The sequence below is a fragment of the Cynoglossus semilaevis genome, chromosome 14 (genome assembly GCF_000523025.1).
Source record: "Cynoglossus semilaevis isolate Cse_v1.0 chromosome 14, Cse_v1.0, whole genome shotgun sequence".
Classification (NCBI taxonomy): Eukaryota; Metazoa; Chordata; class Actinopteri; order Pleuronectiformes; family Cynoglossidae; genus Cynoglossus; species Cynoglossus semilaevis.
This window is the reverse complement of record NC_024320.1, coordinates 28,192,207-28,212,938: the sequence shown is the minus strand read 5'-3', so window position 1 is coordinate 28,212,938 and position 20,732 is coordinate 28,192,207. Positions and strand designations below refer to the sequence as shown.

General features: G+C 41.7%; 1 protein-coding gene and 1 non-coding gene across 2 annotated transcripts in view; one reads left to right on the top strand and one right to left on the bottom strand.

Annotated features, from left to right (window-relative positions):
• col27a1a (collagen, type XXVII, alpha 1a) overlaps positions 1–20,732 on the bottom strand; it is a 62,077-nt gene that overhangs the window by 22,146 nt on the left and 19,199 nt on the right. The window contains exons 6-15 of the mRNA XM_025062314.1: positions 20,538–20,591; positions 18,357–18,410; positions 18,201–18,254; positions 11,811–11,855; positions 9,654–9,707; positions 8,153–8,197; positions 6,939–6,989; positions 6,226–6,270; positions 3,085–3,138; positions 1,403–1,447 (exon numbers count right to left, since the gene is read on the bottom strand). Of these exons, the coding sequence (XP_024918082.1) occupies positions 1,403–1,447; positions 3,085–3,138; positions 6,226–6,270; positions 6,939–6,989; positions 8,153–8,197; positions 9,654–9,707; positions 11,811–11,855; positions 18,201–18,254; positions 18,357–18,410; positions 20,538–20,591 (501 nt within the window). The remainder of the gene's footprint in view (positions 1–1,402; positions 1,448–3,084; positions 3,139–6,225; positions 6,271–6,938; positions 6,990–8,152; positions 8,198–9,653; positions 9,708–11,810; positions 11,856–18,200; positions 18,255–18,356; positions 18,411–20,537; positions 20,592–20,732) is intronic.
• Positions 5,339–5,411, top strand: trnar-acg (transfer RNA arginine (anticodon ACG)). The gene has a single exon. It is a non-coding gene; the product is annotated as a tRNA-Arg (tRNA).

Genomic DNA, 20,732 nt, shown 5'->3' with positions numbered 1-20,732 from the left:
TAATTATTAATAAAAAATTATTATTATTATATAAATCATTGTTTATTTTACATTCACAACTACAGAATATGGAAACATTTTCCTAATTTAACTCATATTGACTTGGTTTGCAGTATTCACGTTAAAATAAAAATGCAGATTTTAGCATAGTTGTTAAAGGATGGGTGAATTGCGAACTGGGGTTCAAATCCCGGTCCCAGCAAAACTGTCAGGTGCTAAAAAAATATTTTTTTATTTTCTGTTGTTGCATTGTCTTCCTAATAAAATCTAAGTATGATAACCCAAAACGTTTAATTCATTCATTTTAACCATTGTGATTTAATTTGTTTTTTTTTAAGTTATTTATTTTTGAAGTCTCCATTAGAATTATTTTCATTTTCTCACCTCTAGAGGGCCCACTGACACTTAACTGTCTCAGGCAGCCACATACAGAACTTCCAGCCAGGTCAATGAAATCACAAAAAACATGACTCTGGAGTTTTTTGGTTTTTTTTTTCAATCTACTGTGAAGATTGATGCCTTTGATTATAGTACATTTTGTGGATTTTCCCATTCAACCCTGTCAGACTGTGGGGCCTTTTCATATCTACAGCCTGTGTTATTTTAAATGATGAATGTGGAGCAGAGGAGCCATTACAGTACTAGTATGTTGACTGTAGTCAGTCTATAGCGTCTACATGTTAACTGTCTGTCATCCCTGAGGCCTTCAGCTCCTGACACAAGGCTATGTATTTTTATCTGCCAAGTGCAGCTCAGAGCGGCTGATGTGCACTGTACATCAAACTGTCAGGTCAGATGCAGGCGGAGGACACGGAGCTGGGAGGAGAGCTGTAATCACAGAGCTCCAATTACAGGGCCGCTGCCACCACTGGTGGCCTAGAATAGAGCAGGAGGAGCTGCAGGGATGGATGAAGACAGGACACGACAAGAGAAACCAGAGGGACATTATAATCAGACACAATTATGTGGCCGTGGGGACGGGCAAGAATATAGGACAAGGTGATATGCGGTTCAAAGGGGGGGGGGGGGTCCTCTTAAATATAGCTAATGAGAAAGAGTTTCAAGAGGAGGGAAAAAAATAGATTGTAAAGTTTTGTGTCATCAATCAAATAACAATGTCTGTTTTCACGGCTGATTAAATAGAAAAGACAAACAGAAATAAATACTGGAGGTCAGAAAGACGAAGACGACCTTCTTAACAAAATGAGAATAAATTTAACCTCCGTGGGGTTTTTTCTTTTAGAGTGACTGTTTGTGTCTTTGTTTGATGGCCAGGCTGTGGCCGTTGGATTATTATTATTATTAACAGCAAACATTTAAGTGTTGTGTTTATGGTTTAAAGATGGCTGAAAAGGAAAGAGCATAAAGGTTTAGGGCGCGAGTGTGCAAAATTGTTACTCACAATCAGTCCAGGAACTCCATTTGGTCCAGGGGCTCCCATGTCACCCTAGTCCAATAAAAAAAGGAGAGTAAGTGAGATGAAGGGAGAAGGAAAAGGAGCAGGTTTCTGGGGGTTTTGGCCCATTTTTAAACAAACATGCTCAGAAGAGTGGCTCAGTGTTCATCGCAGGGTATGAGAGGGCTCTGTATACGTACGTACGGGTGTGTGTGTGTGTGTGTGTGTGTGAAGGTGGAGGCGACGCAAGCCCATTACCCCACAGTGGCTTTTTCAGATCTGCAGATTGGTTTCTGCTCAAAGTGATGAATCTCTACATTCAGGAGCGAGGAGGATTAACACTGATGTCTTTGGAGATCCCTGACTGAACGTCATCAGTAATAAAATAAGTTTCCTGTGACTACTGTGAAAATATGTGGGGTTTTTTCCTCCTCAAAAAAGGACATAACAGGACTGAAGGCCTTTGTTGGTGTAAAATTAAAGAAGAAAAGTCAAAAGCCTGAAGCATAAAGAGTCAAATTTCTCAAATGTTGACGGGGCAGAAAGTGACTCTTGTGGGGGAGAGATTTGTGAACTGTGCAAAAGTCAGCCATCGGACCTGGAGTTAAAAAGGAGTTATGTCTTTATCAGATTACCACACAGAAAAACACACCGTACTGTGCACTAGGAACAAGAGAAAAGTCCCAGGAACCAGTAACAAGTGTGCAGTAAGTCAGGCATCACATTTAATGACAGTAAATGATTAAAATTTAAGAGGAATATTTTCGGCTGAGGTCCAATAAAGTTTAGATGTGAACAGCTTTAACTAGTCAGTTAGAGACTAGCTGGATAGACAGGAGTTACAGACTACAGTGTAGGTAGAACCAGGGCTGCAGATGGGGGTGGGGGGCAAACGGGTCTGCTGTCCTGGGCCCAGGGTAGAGGGGAACCCAGAACTGAGCCCTGGGTGGAACTATGGGGAAACGTTACTGTTCCTACCACACGAACTCTTAAACTTCTTAAGACACGATGCACGATTGGTTATTAAAATACCCATCATTCACTGGCATCATGCTGTGGGTAAAATGATGTGCTGATTTTTCTTTTTGAACTTTTAGTGCCTAAAATGGAAAGGAACACTTTATATAATGCGATGGTTCTGATGACTTCCACATGTCTGACGAGCTATTAATTAGTTCCCAGTAATAATCACTCACGCCGACGCCACATCATTTGATATTTTTGGAAATCACTTCCTAATTGTATAGTTTGCGTTTGCGTTGGTGTCGAACTGAGAGCAGTCATGAATGGAAAAGGCTCGGTTCAGGAGCCAGATCAGCCAACTACCTCCGCAATAAAGCAGGCTTTTAAAAATGGGTTCCAAGTTCAATTCCCACAGTCTGCAGTGGAGGATGAGATGGGATGAAATGAGATACAGCAATAAAACTTGTAGAGTAAAAAAAAAAAACTTGAAACAAAACATGGAAACTACATTACTGCCAGATGATTTACCCAATGGCACTGCCAGAATGTCAGAGTACTAAAAACACACGAGGGGAGTGTGTGTGTGTGTGTGTGTGTGATCTTAGTTTATGTCTGCGCATGTGCTGGGAATGTGTGTTTATGTGTGTGAACATGTGGATCATAGGTGCACATGAGTGTGTGTGTGTGTGTGTGTGTGTGTGTGCATGCCATGGTGTGTGACATACGGGCTCTCCGTCTGCTCCAGGTGGTCCTCTTTCCCCAAAGTCCCCTGGAAACCCCTGAGGACAGAGAGAGGAGCATTTATGTTGGGCTGCACGCAATTAACCACAATCACAGTCAGACCACCGGAACATTCAAAGGATCATGTTGCTCTAAATGAAACCCACATTAAGTGTTTTTAGACATTAATTTCTAATTGAACTACGTGAGAAACACTCCTTTTTCTCTCATTGATGATCAGCAGTTTCACCTCAGAGGTCAAGCAGACTGAGATGGAAACATCTGAAGGCAGTCCTGCTATGGAAGTGCATATATTTAGTAATTATTCTAATAAGTATATTACATCAATAATGGTGCTGTAGGACTACACTGCTGGGGGAACTCCCATGTTGCACTTAGCCCTTTGTCTGTCTGCTGGGGGAACTCCCATGTTGCACTTTGTCTGCCTTAAATATCTATGATTTCAATAAGGCTGGAAATCTTTGTGTAAGTCACAATTCCATTCAATTTAAATGAGGCGATTTTTTTTTTTTTTTTTTTTACACCAGTTCAAGGAATCTAAATGATGCTATGACATCTAACCACCTGATTGGTTAAACCAAGCCTGTTGCTGACCTTATGGATGGAAAAACTTTATTTTTAAATAATTGATTGGTGATTTTTCTAAATTGATTTGTAATTGTTCCAGAGAGAAAAAATATTCCCACCACTATCATCAATATCTAATTAAATTTAAATCAAATTAATGTTAATATTTAGGAGAAAATAATACACATCACCTCATATCATACCAAAATCCATGCCCGCATTCTCTCCCCTCATGTACAGATTGTCAAAATGATTTTGTCAAATGTGAATTCTCAGACAGATACTGTGATAATAGTAGCTTAAATGTAACAGCGTCAAACAATAATAGTCCACAGACGGCTGAGCTGTAACATAGATTACGTTCCTTTATCACGAAAGTCAACTTAAAAGTACCTACTGTACATTTACAGAGTACAAAATACTACTGTAATTGTGCTCTAATTAGAACCATTTCAATGTCAAACCAAACATAAAACATAGTGTAATCTGAAATATGTACCACTGAGAACATAATGGCATCATTATGAGCATTAAATCAGCTGTGAATTTTTTTTTTAAAGTCAAGTCATTATTCTGTCCATTTAGCAGTAAATGGGAGGTTAAATCTGAGTTATGTTAACAGCTGCTGGCGAGTTCAGAGAGAGAAAACACATTTGTGTAACAGACTGAGGAACTTTAACTGAGACTATTAAGACACACTCATAATGTGTAGTTTCTGCTGCTCTGGTCTCTGCATATTGTTTTGTGGAGGATTATTACAAAAGCTCAGGTTTTTTCAGAAAGACATAAGGTGTTTAAAACCGGGGCTTATTTTAAAATGTCTACGCTAATTGCTAGGATAATTGATATTTGAATTGCACTAAATGTAGCATGTGACTCCTGTGCTGTGCTGCTCATGTAAATCTGAAATCGCACGCCTGAAGAAACTTTACGACAGTGGGGAAACTGTGCTCGCAAAGGTGATTTAAAGTTCAGCAGAAATCGATGAAATGTATCGCTGACCCCAGAAGGCAAGTCATAGAACCATCATCACTGCACAAACCACACACAAGTGCAGGAAATGTAGCTGTGCCTGTTGAACCAAGGTCCCGAGGACAGATAAATGACCCTCTAATGTATGTCTCTGCTTTACAAACACAAGTCCAGAGACCAGGATGTTGCTGAAATACCTCTACCAGCTGAAAAAGATAACCTTAAAAGATTCTTTAATGTTTTCCAGTGTTTTATCTACATATCCCCCGCCCCCTACACTCTACACTGCGTGAAGTGTGTTTTTTCCTCGACAGAATCTCGTGGTTACGGCCGTGTAAAAGTCTGGCTTCGATTCAGGAGTTTCTTCTGTTCTAGGTGTCCTTCAATTTTCCATGTCAAAATGTGACTGATATGTGTTGCTTTGTTGCACTTCCAAGCCTGTTATAAATGTTGCAGTATCTTCCCAGACCTACAGTAGCGCTGCCATTCAAGAATGTGAGGTGCAGAAACGACTCAAACAGTCGTCGCCAGCACTTCTGCAAAAATACTTTCAGCTTTTCTCGTTGCTAATCCGTGTCATGCATCTCCTTATTGAGTTTAGGAACACACGCACACACAAAAATCAAATGCATGTGCTAACGCAAAACATAAAACCAATTACCCGCACATTATTTTTTACATCAAACCACACATACAACAGGGCCAGTGGCGCAACGGATAACGCGTCTGACTACGGATCAGAAGATTCTAGGTTCGACTCCTGGCTGGCTTGAGTTTTGCGAGCTTAGTGGTTAAGAAAGGAGACTTGGGTCCAGAAGGCTTCAGGTTCGAGTCCACCAGCTGCCAAGTTACCACTAGCATGGCACCGTCACCACACACTGCTCCCCAGGCGCTTAAAGCTGCCCCCTGCTGACTATGACAAGTAGTTCACTTTCAACTTTCATACTGTATTTAACACTGACTGGTGTGGTCGATAAAGACCTTATTAACCACACCTTCCAGTGGACTCACCACCTGCAGGAATGTGATTTGGGTGGAGACTGCTGCCCCTGCGACCCGGTAACGGATAAGCAGATGAAAATGGATGGATGGATGGATAAGGAGGGAAGTCAATAAACAACGGATGCTGAATGATCTCTGCAGCACTGATTTCCAGTGTGTCACACTTGCACTGACAAACCCTCTGAAAATAACTTTGGACACTAACTGACACACTCCACTGACGTAATTCAGTGTCTTCCTCCAAATGGCCTCGCTCCATCATTAAGGGGGGGGGGGATACACAGTCCCCTTCATTCCAACAAAAGCCTTTTTCTCCATCCTTCCATCCAGGACCAGCGGCTGATGGAACTCCACAAACTTTAAGCTGGACTTAGCCCCTACAACAGCTAATGGAAACACGGAGCCGTGACGTAAATGCGAGCCTTATAACATTTCACATCTGTAGGTGTTGGACTGTTCCCTACGTGTGTCACACCGTGTGCTCCACTGGTAACAGCTGATATCATTCAAGGTCAACACTCAACAGCACATTATATCACACTTTTGATAGATTATCTGTAAAGTATGTTGAGACAAAACTTTACCGGCCTACCCATCTTGCCCCTCTTCCCTGGTTCACCGGGCATTCCCTGAAAATCACAGCAGAAGAGAAAAAGTTAAAACATTTAACCCGTTTAAAATGACGCCGTAAAAATGATTTACTTCAGGCTTAAACACACGATTAAGGAGTCCGCGCTTTTAAACAGATGTGAGCAACAGGTGAGGGCAGTCAACTGGATTTTTTTTTTCTCCAGTCCATTATGAAGGATTTGGGCCTCATCTCGTACATATATGTTAAATAAACAGCAGTATCTCCTGGGAGAAGACGGCCAGACAGGGTCTGTTGTGTGAAGCTGTGGTATGAGGCATCAGGCTGACTGGCTGTAGACGGTGCCTGATTACAGCCTGACTAGACTGTGTCTGTCCAACACTGATGAAACCAACCCCCTGGAGCATGTCACCAGTAGGCTTAATGCTCAATGCTTTAGATGTTGCACAAATAGGAGGAGGCCGTGAAGAGTTCAGGCAGTTGAAAGGAGCTTTTATCACATGAGTCATCAACACTCCCACACAACTTCATACAGCAGCATCTCACACAGCTGCAGACTGTTCCCCACTTCATAACAACAACAACAAGACAGCCCAATCACATGGCAGGACGGCCTGGCAGTCATTTTAAAGGATCATTTGCTGGGTTGCATCAAGTTACTAGACAGTTTCTTTTTGCATTGAAAATCAAGAGAAAAAAAAAACTCACTCTTTCGCCATCAGGCCCAGGAAGGCCAAAAAGGCCCGGGATTCCAATCAACTGGAGCAGAAGAGGAGAGGAGAGAAGAAGAAGAAGAGAAGAAGAGAAAGGATAAGGAGGAGATGATGGGAGACAGAGGAGAGAGGAGGAGATTGAGTTGTGATGTGAGAGATGTGAGTATTTAAATGCTTTAAACACAGCTGGAAGATCAGCAACTCCCACTAGCGCTACGGCTGCGTTTTCAGGGGGCGGCAGAGCAAGGATATGGAGGACTTCCATGAAGAACCAAGCCATGAGGCAAGTGTATATGCCCATGGACTGCATGGTGCTGGCTTCCACGATGTAGTCCAAGGGCACATACCCTCACGCCAGGGATCTCTGAAGACAGCAAGAACCTCACACTGGGCTGTCAGTAGAGGAGGGGAGGTCAGGTGGTGGTGGGGGGGAGACGGGGGAGACACAGACACATGGAGGAAAACAAGCATAAACACCACAACAGTTAAACATGAGACCAAAATCTGACATGTACAGCGTGGGATGGAAAAGTTGATGTGCACACAAAATGGAACAGGGTACAAAAAAACGTGAATGTGTGGAAAGATGATTTGGAGAGACAGAGGGAAGTAATGTGGAGAAGAGAGAGAGGGAGGGAGAGAGAGAGGGCGACAGAGAGACACAGAGGGAGGACGAGAGTGCTTCCTTGACACAGCAGGGCCTCATACAGAGCTTAAACAGGAAATTCCAGCCAGTGGAGGCAGGAGAAGCTCTGGAGCAGCCAAGGAGAACTGATAAAGAACCTTTAACCTGTTTGCATGCAGCATGTGTCTCTCTTTGTTTGTGTATTCAGAGGGCGTGGGCGAGCACGCGGGGGCTTATTAACAGCCAATCATTCATCCGTACGTGTCAGTAGTAACACAGTGTCACCATGTTGACATTACAAATGAAGGCTTCTTCATGTAGGAGTCCATTAACAGGGGCTCACACAAGTGGAGTTGTGTGAGCCCCTGTCGTCCGTGAAGGTGTGTGTGTGTGTGTGCAGAGGCGTACGCCGGCGAATGCTCGCTTTCATGCGCTGCTATGTCGTTGGATCAACATGCTTCCGTGAAACAACATCTTAAAATAGTGTGAAGTTTTGGATACAAATCACAACGCAGTGCTTTAAAAATGCATCCACTGGACGACTGAAGTTTTACAATTAATGTGAAAATGCTCAGGATACTCACCCGAACGCCTTTAGGCCCCAATGGTCCTACAGGCCCCGGTAAACCCTGGTAAAACAGAACACTGTTTCAGCAGCTGACCTCTCATTCTCACCTGAAAAAAGCTTTGGGTCACAGTGAGCCTCTGTTTTGTTAGCAGACAGATGTGGGTCAATGCTGGTAATAAAGCACTGCCTGTACAGAGGCAAGATGCTGGAGATGTTGAATATCCCAAATATGATCCCCCCCAGTACATGGGCCCAGTAATTGACTAAGGTTATATGAGCCAGATCCCTTCTCTATATCGCGGTTCTCCTTTCGCTCCCGCAATGTTTTTAATCTGATCTTGCAGAACTTTCGTTATATTGCGAAGTATAGCAAAAAACTAAACTAAAAAGACTCAAAACTAAAAGACATAATAAATAATTAATAATCTAATAATAATTAATAATCATAATTAAAAATTAAAAAAATTCTCGTTTTGAAATTGAGATAAGCGCATTTGCGAACGATCGCTGGTAGCTAGCTTGTTTACGTAGTCGAGATCGTACTTAGCATAGCATTGGCAGATACAATGCGTACTCGCTGTACTATTGGGTTATTGAGCATGCACTTCTGTTCCTCATGCTAATTGGCTCATGCTTCGTAGCATCTCTCAGTATCTCCCCTTGTATGTCCGTCACTCTCTCTTTCACTTCGCTCTGTGTCGCCATTATACAACTCTGCTGTGCATAAAATTGTGTGGAAAAGGGTAACACACAGTCTAGGATGGGTTGATAACAGTGTGGGGTACATATAAACGCAAATTATATAAAAACTATCTCGCCTCTACTTCGCGATTTTTCTCATTTCGCAGTGGGTTTTGGAACGCAACTACTGCGATAGGAGAGAGATAGAGGGTTATATATGTATGTATGTCAACCCATGTGATCCAGTATATATAATATACTGTATATTACAATATATAACATACTAATATGTTATATATTACTAACAATCTAATAATCTAATCTAATACTAATAATCAAAATTAGTGATTTACCCAGTACTAATAACAGTATTGTCATCTGACCCAATACTTTATTTGAATACTATTTGAAACAGGAGCTAATCCTGTGACCTAGTGCGCTGTAACGGCTTTAACGTCCAGCAACTTGTATAACGCCACCTTCAAGTTTAATGAATATTTACTGAAACTCTACTTAAAAAATGTCACGACATTGGCGAGTACACGGATTATAAATACTCGTATATATTTGTATGGGACAAAGCTCGAGAAAATAATTCAGGCAGTCGTTTGCAGTCATTCAACACATTTTTCATTTCATTATTTGTCTGGAGGTTCTTGTCTGGTTTTCTTCCATCTCTTAAACTTTTAAACATATTGAAGTTTCCCTGTACATTATTCATCAAAACATTTCCCCCTCAGACAGCTGTTCCAACATAATCCAACTCCACTTGGCTTTCCTTCCTGACTAAGGCCCTGACAAGAGCTGTACCAGTCACAGTAGAGGATTTACTGCACCTGCCTGCCAGGATAACCTTTGGCACCTGGGCTTCCGACTGGACCTTGCTCTCCCTGGCGGAAGGAAAAAAGACGGGGGAGAGAAGGGCGGTGGGAGGAAAAGGGTGGACAAGGTGAGGGAGAGGGGGAGCAGTGAGGTCAAAATTACAATAAGACAAACAGAGAGGCCATTCTGCAGAGAAGAAGGCAGTTTCAGGGAGAGAGATAAGCATGAAGGGATGAATGACTAATGAATTCTCTCTGTATGGCAGTGAATATCTGTGGAGTACAAGTTAGTACAAGTAAAAAAACTTAAAAAAAAACATCATTAATGGGCCACTAGAAATGTATGGTGATCTGCTAATCTGCAGAGATGCTGCCCCCTGCCTGTGGTCTCTTCCAAATGAATACAACAAAATGCATAATACAACATAATCTGTGTTGTAATTATTATCTCACTAAATAAAACCTTCATTGTGTCCAGGACGCAGTTACATACTAAACAACTGGCGGACCAATGAGATCACTTTTTGTAAATTAACGGATAATTTAAAATTTTTTTAATTTTATTATGATAATAATTAAAAACCATTGACTAAAATGGGAGTTAACATTTGTACTCATTTAAATTAATTATTTTTTTTATGACAGATTAACATACCACATGTAGCTTACCCACACACAAATTTGTACATTTTCATCAATAAAAAAAAAAAATAGAAGTAATAAACTAAAAATATTAAACATATATGACAGAGTAATATTAAATAATCACAAGTTTTGGTTTGAATCACAATACTTCATTCAAAGTGGATGCCCTGATTACAAAGTCTGGAAATCACTGACGTAGTCCGGACCAGCTGAGCATGACGGTCTGTAACAGGGCATCATGGATCTTGTTAGGAGATTTAAATCTTCCAAATAGTGGAATTAGCGTAGGCCAGAGAAACTAATTAGGAAATGAGAGTCGGATAGGTATGTGTGTGTACACGTAAGCATAACACACAAACAAACACACACACACACACACACCCACACAGACGCAGGTTGTGTCCAGAAGTGTTCATGTATAACTTCCTTTGACACACTCCGGACGTGGAGCCTTTTGCACTTCTCGCCGTTCCCTCTCTTGGGCAAACACGGTTCATAATGCAGCCAGTTAAAACCAGACGAGCGTTTGGCCCAGTGGCTTTTGGACCAATAAACTGGCTGCAGCGCGGAGAGGCCCGGTGCACGGCCCGTGGTGTACTACAGTATCAAAGAATCATCGAGTCTTTATGCACACCAGCTGGGCTACACTCTCTACAGCTGCCAAACGGTGGAGGTTATTATTTAGTCATTTGGTGGTGTTGTGATTCAGACTCAACGCTGGGACTGCAACCAGCAGGGGGAGCGCTGTGGGAAAAAGGGGGGCGTTTGAGGATGAAACAAGAAGTTGGATATGGATATATGTGCTCTTGTTTCCAGGATGAACCACATGGGAACTCTGCACTGGTGACATAACCCAGAGAACTGGACTCCTTTTACAACCATACGACAATGAGGAGAATTTTCCACTGCTTTGTTTACTCACAGCACCAATAGTAGTATGAAGCTGTCAAACCGAAAATAACTGGACACTCCATCCTCAAAATAGTCCTGATGGGATGGACCAAACAGACCGTGTAATGTCTCTCCTCCCACTTGAAACAGCAAATAAAGGAGTTCATTGAACTGATTCCTCCAGTGTGATGTAAAAAAAAGGACAGAGGGAGGCAAAGTGCAAGACAGCAACACACCACTAGTGCAAACTGACCGGTCCAGGGCTGAAGAGTAAGACAAGAAGAGAAGCATGGCACTGCTGGTTCAGCTACGGCAAAATAAGGCCTAATTTAAGTTGAACTTTTTGTGCAGAACATTGGTCTGATGTCAGGTCATGCAAACAAAGTGAGGGGTTAAATCCACTGGGTTATTATGATGACTGTGCTTTTAAAGAATGAGGTCAATATGAGAGAACATGAAGGGTTATGATTCATCAAACTAACTGCATAAAGTCAGGTTCATGTAAAGGGATGACATTTATAGCTGACATGGTTTAAGTTGCATCAGAGGAAATGTGGTGTTCATAAAATCTAACACTTAAAACAACAAATTAAGTCATAAAAAACTGTATTAATGACGAGAAGCAGTTGTACTCACAGGCTCTCCAGGGAGTCCAGGTGGACCGGGGTAACCTCTCTGTCCCTGAGGAGAAGAACACAAGACAGGGGAAATGAACAGAGCAGCAGAGCAAAAGAACACAAACACCCATTTATAAATATGGAAAATTAGATTTCTCTCTGTCTAAGAATGCCAAGTGGAGCATTTCTGCTGGAAAAAAAAACATGTTACAAAAAAAAAAAAAAACAACAAATGGCAAAAAAATTTACAGCCATTTGCACTGAATCAATCTCTTTTCCTGTTGGGAGCTCAGACTTTCCACTAGCCTTGTTCACAGAGAAATTATTCAGAGGAGGCCGTGCCAGGTCTGCGGCATGTTGATGATATAAATGCCTTCCTGAATGAGTGAGATAGCAGGACTCAACGACAACACTGGAGACTGGAGCCTGCAAAGAGCTTTTCAGAAATTCTGCTGACTGCTGCATCCTAACCCACCAACAAAGAACAGAAGGAAACTAAATCAAAGGTGGCCACGGTTTCACAGACTAACAGAGGTAGTGGAAAAAGAGGAAGTGAATGAAGAGAGAGAAAAAAAAACCTAAATAAATAAAAACAGAGGGGCAAGGCAAGGACAGTTTCCTGTCGTCCCATTTTCCTAAACCGCAGCACTAAGAACCAAGCCAAGATTCTGAGTTCCTGAAAACTAACACGGTAGCTCTGTCATTTAACCAACTCCACTCTTTATGTGACACAGTCATTCTCACCGGCTGACAGCTTTACACAGTAGTACTTTCAAATACTATTTACAGCCTTTAACTCGACCCGACTGTGTGCTGGGATTTTAAATAAAACATAAGACTACTTCTTACTCTTAGAGTTTATAATCTAAACACGTTGTTTTGTGTGTGGATAGGAGGGGAAACCAATGTTGTGAAGAAGGAGTCTATTAGGTGGAAAATGAATGATAAAGCATGACAGAGGCATATGTTATGTATAATGGACTGGAGCCAACTCGAAGGTAACATTCACTGACGTTGTCCCCTAGGAACAATGTACTGTATACCTCCTAATTTGGATGGTGGAGCCCCCTAGAGGCTGAGAGTGGAAAAGTGTACAAAAAAAACTTTGCTCAAAAAAGATGAACAATGACGCAGACTAATTTCCTCGCGAGGAGTTAATTCAAAAAACAAATAAATTATATAATAGCAACTTCCACATTTGTTAAAATACAAACAGGTCAAATCAGTTTTCAAACAGTAGTGAAGTCACTGCTGTCACTAAACAAAACAAACACAGACAGAAACTGGTGTTTTCTGTTCTTTGTTAAGTGTCTGTTGTAGGGCAGTATTGTTCAGAAGGTAGAAGACAGACACACTTGTCAACTCAGCACTTTGTGTTTGGTCTGACCTCCAGAAAATGAATCTGGGTCTACACCACCATCTCCTCTGTTTACGTGGACTTTTGCCATTATTGCTCCAGTTTTCTCGCCTCAGCATGTCTTCAGAAGATGAAGTTGCCAGATGCCCCCGTCACGGTGTGTCGACACACATGTCTCCATCACAGACCATATAACTAATGTAAGTTAACATATGGTGTAAACATCTATCAGTGTCCAGACACTGATGTCTGAGAGTCAAACAATGGCCCGTGGATTGAACTTAGACCTTTTAGTTAAAGTTGGATCTGATGTGAATTTTTTTTAATGTTATTTTGAATCGGACTAAACCATTGTAGCGCTAATCACTCAACTAAAACCTTTCAGATTTTTAAAGTAGACATTTTTGGTGTTCAACTCCATCTTTAACCCAACTTGTCACAACACTGAGACCTGATTGTTCAAAACGAAAGTGAAAGTTCTCTACTTGTCACAACAAAACATGACCTGTGTATTTTACCCATCAGCAAAGTGAACAGTGAGCAGCTAAAGCCCACCCAGGGAGCAGTGTGTGGGGATGGTACCATGTACCAGGCGGAGCAGTGTGTGGGGATGGTACCATGTTCAGGGCACCTCTGTGGTAACTTGGCAGCTGGTGGACTCGAACCTGAAGCCTTCTGAACCCAAGTCCACTTCCTTAACCAGCAAGCCACCACTGTGACTACGCAACTTGACCAAAATGAAGTGAGATCAAGACAGTATTCAGTTTTAACACCAAGTTCGCTCCTGATGAACTACTACTTGTGGTTCACTATCTCGGCTTTCCAGTACATCTGTGTATATTTTATAAAGAAATATTCAGTGGTATGAACATGAACATGAGCAGCAGTAGAGCGTGCCACACACGCGTGTTCGCCCACAGACTACATATATACGGTCATGTTATTTCATGCCATACATGTAACACAAACACGTGCAGCGGCTTATGTTCGTAAGATGTCCAGTTGGTATTTACTGCAGTATTCAAACCTGGACAAGTCCATCTCTGATCTTTATCTCCATCATCATGACTTTGCTAATGAAAGCAGCCGTTCAGACCAGTTGGCCTGTGTTTACAAAGCCACTTTCTTAACATAAGCATGTGTGTTCAATCAGATGAACCCACCAGAATGGTTTCCATTTACAGAAGCTTCCCAGTTGCACCCGGTAAGAAACCCCCACCACATCCTAGCCACTAAGCCAAGGAAGAGCGCTGGGCACATTATGGCAGAAAGACATAATGCGTTTGCCAGTGATAATACTTTACTTTAACTACTTAACAGCTCTGAGGGTCTTGATAGGATAAACCTCATGTAACAACCTGAATGAAGAATGTGTCTGCCTGCGTCTGATGTGTTCTTTTTTCTTTCAAATCACTCCACTACATGGAGCTCAGTGCAATCACTGATCGCTTCGTGCATACATTGCATGCGCAGAAGAACATAAACGATCCACACAGATGTCTGTTGTGGAAAAAGGACACAAACAAATACATGAACCTAACCAGACAATTTGGGTGAAATCTCAGCAGTGGAAAAACATCCCTCATCTTATCCCTGTCTGAACCACAATCTCAGAAGCATGTTTACTGCCATGGAGCATCTCTATTAGACTGCAAGCCCGGTGGAAGACGAAGCAACGATTTATTGAACTTCTTGTAAAACGTCCATAGAAAATGATGTTTAATTTGGAATTTCCGGTAATTACAGCGATGATGGGAATATGGATTTGTTACTCGGAACAGTCAGCAGGAGCTAAGAAGAGAAAAGGTTTGGTTTGGAACAAGTCTCCAGGAGGATTAGTTCGATTAATGCTTTACAATAAGTCCAGTGTAAAAAGAAATCTGGTAACCTGGAATTTAAGTCTCTGAAGGGAAATGTCATTATATAATAATATCTCTGTCTGTAAACTGTCATTTCCGGTAAGCTACAGACATATGAAGGAAAAATGATCAGGAAAAAGCTTCAGTAATCCACAATAAAGATTAGCATCAAGTTCAGTGTAGCCTCAAAACATTTGAGAGCCAGCCATCCATCCATTCATCCATCCATCCATCCATCCATCCATTATTTCTCATCCATCCACCCATCCATCCATTATTTCTCATCCATCCATCCATCCAACCATCCATTTTTCATCTATCCTTTGATTATCCATTAACTGATTCACTATTTCTCCATGAATTAATCCATCCATCCATCCATCCATTCATCCATCCATCCATCCATTTTTCATCTATCCTTTGATTATCCATTAACTGATTCACTATTCATTCATTCTGATTCATTAATTAATCCATCTATCCATCCATCCATTCATCCATCCATTATTTCTCATCCATCCATCCATTTTTCATCTATCCTTTGATTATCCATTAACTGATTCACTATTCATTCATTCTGATTCATTAATTAATCCATCCATCCATCCATTTTTCATCTATCCTTTGATCATCCATTAACTGATTCACTATTTCTCCATGAATTAATCCATCCATCCATCCATCCATCCATCCATCCATCCATCCATCCATCCTCTTCTACGTTTCCCAATGTTTAACCATTGCTATTATGGGATATTTCTCTGCTCTCATTTGTTCAAACACTCAAAGCTCTTCTAAACTTTAAACGTTTAAAACCACCGTAAAAGTCTAAGAAAACTTGTTCTTAACTTACAAATTAGGAAATTCTATGAAAACAAGGCACGACATAACTAAATAGAAAGACACAGCTCAACAAGCAGTGGGAAGATGGACCACGGACGTATGCAGTAAGGTGAGAGCCAGACATGTGTGCCTTGTAGTTGAGGTTTGGCCTTTTGAGTGTCTCCTCTCCCTGACCCTGGCTGCCATACTGAAAAGCCATTCTGTCTGACTCTGCCTGGTAGAACAAATGTTGTTCAGAGCAGAACATGCTTGGCTTGTCTGCTGGTGTAAAATCACACTCCCTCTATCACACGTTCAAAGCAACGCTGCTTTCTCCATTAAAGGATTCCATGGAAAACTTGAGAATTCCTGCCAAGTTCCAGAAATCCCTGTTGAAGTATCAAGCTAGGGCTGATTTAAAACCTGCATGTATGTGTGCGTGTGTATGTTTGGGTGAGTTGTATGACTGAGATGCTCAAAAGGGAAAATACTGAGGAGAGCAGAGGAAAAGCTGCTGTTCTCTCTTTTTCCTAAACCGCAGAGTTGACGAAGATTCTGCCAAATTCTGTAAGAGTCGAACAGCTAGAGTGGTACCGAGAGGGAGAAACAACACACGGGCATTTCAGGGTGGGCTGCCACTGTAGGGTAATTGCCCTGGAAGTAATCACTGCCTTTCAGTATTGTACTGATGCCGTAGCGGTGTCTCAGCGGAGCGACCTGCGTGAGGGAACGCCTGGGACTTTCCACCTGAGCTGAGGGCACAGGAACAGAACAAAGCCTGTTTGAGGAAAACACTGTGTGCTCAGTTTGGAAACTGACTCACACCTAGGTCAGAGGTTTGGGATGTGAGGGCATGTTACATCAAGATCCATTAACATCAGCGTTGTGAAACCCAGCGCAGCTCCGAGGGATGGAATTCCACATTGTCTTTTATTTCATTGGAAGTCTACCTCTGTGTTTGTGTACAGAGAAGAAGCAGAGCCCCTGTGGTTAACTTCAGCAGTTTCCTCAACAGTCATCCACTCTGTGGTTCATCCAGCCTAATACCTAAGACGTGCAGACGATTGTGTTGATTACATCGCCATGGTAACAGCTTACCAGACATGTCCGTGTGATGTCATTCTGATAGACTCTTAATGAGCTGTTTTAATGTGACACATTGCAGGGTGGACTGGTACAGAGTGGACGTGATGTTACCCTGGGGATTATTCATGTCTAATCTTAAATCGGGTGTCAATCTGTGGCCGTTTTTTTTCTCTCTCACCTGCGACTTTGAATCACACATGAGTGAAGTTGTCAAATTGCTTTTCCAAGTCTCATTTAGCTACAAACAAAACTCTGAATGTTTTCCACCAGCATTTCATTTTCCATCCTGGCTGAATGTGTGTGAACGACAGACACATACACACACCGAGAAATGCTGATTCTTAACAAAAGCCATATGTTAAGCTTGAAGCGGTCGTCCAAGGAGACCGAGACTTGTGGCTCTGGGAGGACAGTGTACGTTTGTTAAGGCACATTTAGCATTCTGCTAAAACAACAAGGAATATTTTTCTTGCTGTTTTGATTCACTGTGACATTTTTTTTTGTCCTATTTTAAAATGTGCACGTTTCTATTCAATATGCAGTGTCATCTAATTCCTACAATTCCTCAAGAAACATCTGCTCACATCTTATTGTATTAGAACATTTTCCATCCCCGAGCTCAAACGAGTGAAACATCTGCTCACATCTTATTGTATTTTCCATCCCTGAGCTCAAACGAGCTTATTGATATTTAACCAAAACACACTTCACCACTAGATGCTGCTAGATGGCCCCTCACAATCATCCATTCATTAGGCTACTTCAACAGTTTAGCCATTGTTTAAGCTACGTCAGCTCTCGCTACTGGAAAACTTTTCCACATCCAGCTCTCTGTGGCAAATGCACACAGTTCTCATTTTCAATGTCAAGCATGCAGGAATGTATGAACACAATCACGAACAAAGACACACAACAGCGGAAAAGTCAAACTTTCCCCTTGGATTTACACACAGTATGCATGTCCCACTTTTTTCCTCTTCACACTCATGAATCACTGCAGTTACAAGTCACATCTAAGGATCTGGAGCGCTGAGGGTGTGATCCACATCATGTTCCTCCTGATGACAAAATCCTTCCCCTTGAGCAGACACTACTGCCAATAGTGAGACCCCATTTGTGCAAATCCCAGCAAAGACAGATGGAAGAAAATGAGCAGGGGAACAAAGAGAGTCCCACACATAGAGAGAAGAAAATGACTACGAATCAAGAAAAGACTTCACAGGCAGGAATTCATTCAAAGTATTTTTAGAGACATGTTAAAGTGAAGTTCAGTATTTATTCTTACCTTTCGACCAATCTGTCCTTTCTGTCCAACTGGGCCAATAATACCATGGTCTCCCTAGAGCAAAATATATATATATTTTTAATGGTCATAGCAGTTTATCAAAAATAATGAGGTTTTAAAATAGTGTCACATGCAACAAAGGAAAGGCTCTAAAACCTTATCTCCTTTCGGTGCTGGTCCAGGAGACATGCCAGGGTCCCCTTTTCTCCCCTTGAAAGAAAAGAAAACAAAAGAATCAAGCTCAGATCAGTCAAAGTCATACTTACTCACTGGTTCCAATAACAGCAACAACTGGTCATTGTATTAGGTAATTCAGTTGACCAGCTAACACCTGTCATTTGGTCTGCTGGCATTGTGACATTGGGGGTGAAATAGCAGACTAGAGAGCGATGAAAAGGCATTGACGAATTTAACCAGAAATAGTTTCAGATGTTTGTCTAAGCCCTACACCATGCGTCATTGTCATCAGGTAAGAATAACAGGGGCTCCAGCACTTCAAAGCTTTGGATCGGAAATGAGTCTGAGCTCCAAGCGTCGCTCCTCCTCCTCAGACCTATACTTTTACAACCTTGTTTCATTTGTTAGCGATGAAAGAGTAAAATTCATGGCACACCCTGGGAACATCAAACACTTCCCAATCAGTGCACCTGCCCTGTGGAAGAGGTCGGCACCGCCCCATTCTCATAAAGGCATCCACACTAGCACAGCAGTAATTGACCTTCTTCCTTTTTTTTTTTTACTTCATACAGAGTAATTTATGCAACACATTTCAGCACACTTTTATGTGGTTAAAAAAAAAACATTCCAATTTGTACGACTGTCAACAAATATATGGATAATATGGATTCATCACAATTAATCTAAGATGAATCAAAACTCCTTTTTTGTGTTATGTTGGAACAGAGAGACAGATAAAAACAGGTTATTTAACAGGAGAGTATGACACCTGTTTCATTTTGTGACTAATACGCAGAAGTAGAGTTAGACTTGTTGGACGTTAGTCATAACCGTGCATTAGACGGCGGCTTGTAGAACACGCCACAGTTGCTAGGGACTACGGTCCCTTGCAGTCCATTTTTACAGTCAGGCTGTCAGCTGTAGACCTGCTTATTGCCCTGCCATCTGTGAAGCTGGTCTGACATTGAAGACTCTGGCTTTGCGGTGGTATTTTATGCTCCTGTTGCTTTGGTGAAACTAAAACTTTTTTTCCGTTGGAAAATGAACACATGACAAACACTTGACATTGACTGTGTATCAAAGTGTCGTCAAGTGGAATTAAATCTGATTCACGAACCAATTAACGTAGTTAACGTGTTATTTTGACGGCCCCAGTAATTTAACTTCTTAAGATCTAGAGGTCCATGAAAAACAACTTTACTACAGACGTACAGGCCCCAAAACTGTTGTGCTGTAGAACATTTACTGCTCCCACAGCGTGAAGTTGACCAAACTTACATAAGACTGGTATCAGTCCTTCAATCTACTGTACATCTAGGCAGGAGAGCAACATATACGCATGTCCTGATCGTAAACGTTTCCAGTCCTAGGAGTCGTTCTCCTCTTCTGAGTATCCTAACACACTGGTTTTTCATGATTCTTGGTGTTTTAACGGACATAGAAGCAGCAGAGATTTGCTGTGAGTGAAGAAAAAATAGGAAGAAAATGTGTGAATTACAACTTTAAGACAACTACAAACACAGTCTATTTGGGTCTCATGGCTGTAGTAATGGAGGGGGCCAGTGTAATCCCAGTTGTCATTATATAAGGCATTTATATAATGTGCTTTAAACATAGGGGGCGCGTCCTGGCTGTGTACTTTGAGGACAAAGTGGCAGAGGTTAACTAAAGCACATATCAGGGCAAACGGAACGGGGGGGGATTTGTCTTTGGCCCAGACACCTTCCATTCACAAATTTATTTAGAAGTTGACTCTCTTTTTTTTTTGGACGCTATGAAGCTCTCTTGTTTTGCAAAAGTTATTTTTAAAACAGTTGGAGTTGGTAAAATGTTGGGGGTGTACAGCGCTGCAGATCACCTCAGTCTGTCCTGCTGGGCTTAACATCTGGTTCAGACTCAGTTTTAATGAAAAACTCTGATAACCAGCTACGCTTGAAAAACTCAAGTTTTAATGAAAAACTCTGATAACCAGAAAAACTCATTGCTAGTGACTTTATTTATGTAGTGAATTTCACCATAATCCTGAAAATGCAACACATGCTTATAATATTGGAGGTGTCAAATAAGTAACACAATCATGTCCAACTAACGTACGAAGGTCTTAATGAGTTCGAGTCACATGGATTCTTTTAGTTATTTAAGCAGGACTGTGTAGGATACCTTGAGTCCAGGTGGACCAGGTCGGCCGGGGTTTCCATGAGGACCGGGGGCACCCTGGCGAGGAGAGGAAAACAAAATTCAAACAGTGATTGTGCCCTCCATCAGTCTTCATTTGTGTGATAGAGCTGGCGATGACTGTGGCTACTGTGTATGTAAGTGCAGCAGGGAGAGGGGGCGAGGGAGGGCGGGGGGGAC